This window comes from Priapulus caudatus, unplaced genomic scaffold (genome assembly GCF_000485595.1).
Source record: "Priapulus caudatus unplaced genomic scaffold, Priapulus_caudatus-5.0.1 Scaffold529, whole genome shotgun sequence".
Lineage (NCBI taxonomy): Eukaryota > Metazoa > Priapulida > Priapulimorpha > Priapulimorphida > Priapulidae > Priapulus > Priapulus caudatus.
Window position 1 is genome coordinate 70,330 of NW_014577590.1, and position 6,274 is coordinate 76,603.

Consider the following 6,274-nt stretch of genomic DNA (forward strand, 5'->3'; position numbering starts at 1 on the left):
TATATACTTTATATATTATTATATATTTGATATGTAGGTATACTTTGGTACACAACTTTATACTTAACTTACGTTTGTATGTTCGGGATCCTAGCTATTACATATAAATTCACAATCAAGACTTAGTGCATATTGAGATATAGTATTTAGATGTGGTTCCTATCGTAAACTGCGAAATGTAGAAGCCCATTTACCGTAAAATTTACAAATGCTTTTAAATACGACACATGTGCGGTCTCGTTAACGTTGGCGTAATCTGCTCTCTCAGGTCGACGACCAGATGAAGCTGCTGCACGTCTCCTGGTCTGAGATGCTCATGCTGGACCACATCTACCAACACAGTGCCAACGGCCTGCCGGACGAGACTCGGCTGCCCAACGGTCAGAAGTTCAGCCTGGCAAACATGTGCCTGTTTGGTTTCACAAACATGGCTGACCGGCTAGAGGAGCTCTTCAGGAAGCTGCGTCAGCTGAAGTTTGACCGCAATGACTACATCTGCCTTAAGTTCCTTATTCTTATGAATCCAGGTGAGCAGTGTGTGAGGGCGAGAGATAAGGGGAGGGACGGGGGGAGAAAGAAAGAGCGAGATGTGATAGTAAAAGAGGAAACAGTGGTTAATAGAGTGAGCGATCAAGCAAGAGAGAGGAAAGAGCATCAGAGAGTGAGCGAGCAATCGTGAGCGTGAGAGGAGACAAGGGAGAGGGGAGGGAGAGAGAGAGAGCACAGCCATTCATGTTGTAGCTGACAATTACGTTCCTCAACGTAATTAAGTTGATTGCGTTTCCTCCTCGTGGAATGGGTGTAGGCATATAACGTTTGCATGCGCACGTGCATCTAAGTACATGTCTAGTTGGGTTGGTTTGGGCAGAAGTTTGAGCATCTCGCATGCTTATGTGTTGTACGGGCTGCATTAGCATGGAATACTCCCACTTGTGTCCGATTAAATAATTCACTTGCGAGAAATACCCTTAAGCCAAAGTAACTGTCAGGAAGCTATCTGTGATTCGCCACACACTCATCATGACTCAGAGTCAAGCGGTTACTTGTGTGAATAACATTTTCATCGGTAGATGGCGTGATGTGTCGCCCCAGGGGCGAATGCCGTTTACTGTACCGTAGAGTTTGGACGCTCGCCCGAAACTTGACGCTCCTAAGTGCGCATGCGTGCAGGCGCCTCTTGTTTTGCAAAGGCGCATGTGCAGCATGCGCAGTAGTCGTCTGCGCTTCTCGCCCATCGAAAACGGTCGCAATAAACAAACATGGCGGCCAACCCGGTCACTCAACGTCACATCGGGTCACATTACGTTACGTCACATTACGTCACATCGGGTCACATTACGTTACGTCACATTACGTCACATCGGGTCACATTACGTTACGTCACATTACGTCCACAGTCGGGTCACATTACGTTACGTCAACATACGACTCCACAATCGGGGTCAACATTCACGTTACGTCACATGCACGTCACACTCACGTCCAGCATTACCGTTACGTCACTCCACGTCACCATCGGGGGTCACAATTAGCGTTACGTCACATTACGTCCACATATCGTGCGACAATTACGTTTACCCATCAGTACATTACGTCACATCAGGTCCATTACGTTACGCTCAGCATCACGTCACATCGGGTCACATTACGTTACGTCCCATTACGTCACATGGGTCACATTACGTACGTCACATTAGCGTTCGTCAATTACGTCACATTACGTCCCACATCGGGTCTACATTAGCGTTACGTCAGCATACGTCAGCATCGGGTCACATTACGCTACGCTCACATTTACGTCAAGCATACGTTCACATTACGTTACTGTCACATTACGTCACAGTCACGTCACATTACGTTAGCGTCACAGTTACGTCAAGCATTACGTGCACTCACGTCACATCGGGGTCTACAAGTCACGTCACATATACGTCACAGTCGTGGTCACATCGGGTCACTTTACGTTACCGTCACATCACGTCACATCAAACGTCACATGTACGTTACCGTCAGCATTACGTCACATTACGGTCACATTGGGTCACATTACGTTACGGTCACATTAACGTTACGTCACATCACGTCACATCGGTCACATTACGTTACGTCACTTACGTCACATCGGGTCACAATCACCGTCAATTATACGTTACGTCAGCATTACTCACATCGGGTCACATTACGTTACGTCACATGCACGTCACAGTCACGTCACATTACGTGCACATTACGCTTACGTCAATTCGTTACTCGTCACATACGTCAGCATGTACGTCAAATCGCTCACATTACGTACGTCAACATTTACGTACCGGTGCATCGGGTCACATTACGTTACGTCACCTCACGTCACATTATCGTCACACATCACGTCACTTAGCGTTACGTCACATTACGTCACACGATTAACGGTCACATTACGGTTACGGGTCACATTACGTCACATCGGTCCACACATTAACGTTACGTCACAATTACGTTTACGTCACATCACGTCACATTTACATTACGTCCAGCATTACGTTACGTAACCATTACGTCACATTAACGTTAGCGTCAGCATTACGCTTACGTAACATTACGTCACATCGGGTCACTATTACATATACGTCACATCACGTCACATTACGTTATCGTCACATTACGTTTTGTCAAGCATCACGTCACCATCGGGTTACATTATGTTGACGTCACATCACGTCACATCGGGTCACTTACGTTACGTCACCTTACGTCACATTGGGTCACATCACGTCAACATTAACTTCCGTCAGCATTACGTCACATCGGGGTTAGATTATTTACGTCCACATCACGTCACCAGTCGGGTCACACTTTAACGTTAGCGGTCAGCAGTACGTCACAGTCGCGCGGTTACGATTACGTTACGCTCACATTATCGTCACATCGGGTCACCATTACGTTACGCTCAGCATTACGTCACATCGTCACATTACGTTACGTCACATCATTACGTCAGCATCGGTCACATTACGTTAGCGTCAATTACGTCACATCGGGTCCACATTACGTAGTCAGCATCACGTCACATTTGACGTCACATCGGGGTCACATCACGTCGACATTACGTTAGCGTCACATTCGTCACGATAAGAAAAGGAAAAAAAACGGGGGTGAGGCATCGGGTCAGCATCACGTCACTTAGCGTCAGCATCGGTCACATCACGTCAGCAGTTACGTTACGTCCGAGTTATCGTCACATCACGTCAACATTACGTTCCGTACTCACGTCACAGTCGGGTCCGACATGTACGTTACGATCAGCATTAACGTCCATCGGGTCACATTACGTTACTCACATCACGTCACATCGGGGTCACATTCGTTACGTCACATCACGTCCACACCTGCGGGTACATTACGTTACGTCACAGTCCACGTCACGATCAAGGTCACATTACGTTCACGTCACATTACCGTCACATCTGGTCACGATCAGCGTTACGTCACATTAGCGTCACTCGGGTCACGAGTGACACTTTACGTCACATTACTCAGCTCGGGTCCATTACGATAGGTCACATTACTCACATCTGGTCACATTCACGTTACGTCAACTCGGGTCGAGCATTACCATTAGCGTCACATACGTCACATCGGGTCACATTACGATAGGTCACATTACGTCAATCGGGTCACATTACGATAGGGGCCGTGACACATTACGTCACATCGGTCACATTACGATTACGCTCAGCATTAGCGTTCCAGATGGGGTCACATTACGATACGGTCACATTACCGTCCACATCGGGTTCCATTACGGTCACATTGACGTTACGTACATTCGGAATCAGCCATTGACGTTACGTCACAAGTCGGTCACATCCATGTCACATTACCGTTACGATCAGCCATCGATCAACTTACGTTACTCACATCGCGTCACATCACGTCACATTAACGTTAAGCGGGATCACACGATTCACGTTTACCGTCACATCACGTTACATCGGTCAATCTCAATGCACGCTCTGCCCCTCTGTCTTGCAGACGTGTCGGGGCGCTGCTACCAACCGGCCGAAGGTGGTGGAGAGCGGCGGCAGGAGAAGTTCAAGACTGAGCGACGTGCGTGGAGTACTGGCGAAGAGCCTTCCATCCAGCACCCAGGTCGAGAGCGAGCCGCCTTTCGACAGGATGGGGTGCTGGGGCGTCTGCCGGCAGCTGCGGCTAGGCTGCAAGCAAGTTCCGCGGCGAGGGCGAGGGGTTCCTTCAGCTTCAAGGCACGCTCAGTGGCGGGCGGCTCCGGACCCAGAACCCTGTGCTCGATGAGATGCTGTCACGCCAAACGGGTGCGGCTCTGAGGGTGCAGCGGCGACACGCAGACACTGCCACCAGGAGGCGCTGGCGACGAGAGATACGGCCACCAGGAGGCGCTGGCGATGAGCAGACACGGCCACGCCAGGAGGCGGGTGCGACGAGCAGACACGGCCACGCAGGGGAGGCGCTGCGACCAGCAGACAGCGGCCACGCAGGAGGCGGATGTGACGAGAGATTGCAGCCCCACAGGCGCGCTGGCAATGGAGAGGAATCGGCCAGCCAGGAGGGCGCCGACCGATGAGAGGATTGGCGGCCACCGAGGGAGGCGCCGAGGGATGGGGAGAGATTGGGGGGCCGGAGCCAGGAAGGCGGCTGGCAATGGAAGATGTGGGCCAGCCACCCAGAGGCGCTGGGCGCGAGAGATCGGGCACCAGGATGCGCCGGACGACTGAGGAGATTGCAGCAGCGCCAGGAGGCGGCGGCGATGGAGAGATTGCAAGCCACCAGGAAGCGCGCGTCGGAGGTGTGAGATTGGCCAGGCCACCAAGGAGGCGCTCGACGAGTGAGAGAGTGGTCGCGGCACGCACCGGCAGGAGGTGCATGGTCGTGGCGATGTTTACGAGTACCAAGGACCACGGGCAGCGAGGGACTGGAAGATAGCACCACCACGGGAGCGGGCCGGCACCCACGGAGTCAACTCGGGGCTCGCCGTCCCGGGGCACGTCGAGCGTGCGCGCGTGTGAGGGGCGGCAGTGTTCGGGTGGCGTGGTGCAGGAGAGAGAGAGCAAGCAAAGTGACTTGGTCTGTCCCGCCTCTTGATGCAAGACGCGGCAGTGATGGAGCGCTGGGTGGTTACCGCGCAGCCACCACACGTCCTACGTTGCGTTGTCAGTGTGTGCATCTATCGATCATTGCTCGTATGTGCAACACAGACCGCCATGACGGCGTTGCATCTATATCACATCTCGTCGGTAAAAGTAAAGGCCTTGGCATATTCACTGCCCATCACGTCCACGCCTCATTGTGAGTGTTAGGCAAACTCGAGTACAGCGACATCGAAACAGAAACACATGCTATAGTTAGGACCAATGACTGGCAAACTCTCTCACTCCTCCTCTTTTCTCTGAGGTGCCCGCCGGGTCTCTAGCTCCCCTCTCTCTCTCTCCTCTCTCTCTCTCTCTCTCTCTCTCTCTGCTGCGTGGCGTGCGCACATTTGTCTCAGTGGAGGTCTTGGCACTTCAGAGGTCAGACTGAGCTATTGGCAGAAACATCGTACAAGTTAAGTGGGTTGAGTGCTGAAGGATAGCCCTTACCGACTCAATGTAGCTGGCTAAGATAGGCCCTTACGAGCTAATGTTAGTGATATGAGAATAGCGTTGACCAGAATAAGCGCATCTCAGCTATCGAGAAAACTTAAGATAACCTCGAACGTCATAGTTTGATGCACAGGGCTGGCTGATTGGATGAGGAGTCGATCAACAAACCAAATTCAAGATTCATACGCCCATTATTGGTACAGTCACAGTAATTTCTGCATAATATCGATGGTAACCCATGAAAAAATATATCTCGGATGAAAAACGACGACCGTTATAAATTTATTCATGGCACCTGCACAGACTGGCTGGCGACTAGTGTATTTAACATGGGGGAGCGTTGTGACTCCTCAAAACATCCAATACAAGTGAACAATCTCCACTCGTAAATGTTTGTTTTGGTTCACGGTCGGTAGACAAGTAGTATTTTTGGCGTAATTTTCCATAAAAAAACATTTGTTTTACTCAATAATATAAGCGGAAGTGGTTATTATACTCAATGAACCCTATCACTCTATATAAAGCAGTTATATAGAGAACGTTTGTACTGTTTACAACTTTACATTGTTACATTGTTTACATTTGCTATCACAATGTATAGAAGGTTTTCGTAAACACTTATTCAATTTCATGGTTGGAAAATCTATCACAGTAAAGTTGGTCGCATAGAAAACTGG

The 6,274-nt window shown here is 50.1% G+C and overlaps 1 protein-coding gene across 1 annotated transcript in view; it reads left to right on the forward strand.

The window, feature by feature from the left end:
- LOC106811338 (nuclear hormone receptor FTZ-F1-like) overlaps positions 1-6,274 on the forward strand; it is a gene marked incomplete at its 3' end in the record, with an annotated part of 26,550 nt that overhangs the window by 15,919 nt on the left and 4,357 nt on the right. The window contains exon 8 of the mRNA XM_014814920.1: positions 269-527. Within this exon, the coding sequence (XP_014670406.1) occupies positions 269-527 (259 nt within the window). The remainder of the gene's footprint in view (positions 1-268; positions 528-6,274) is intronic.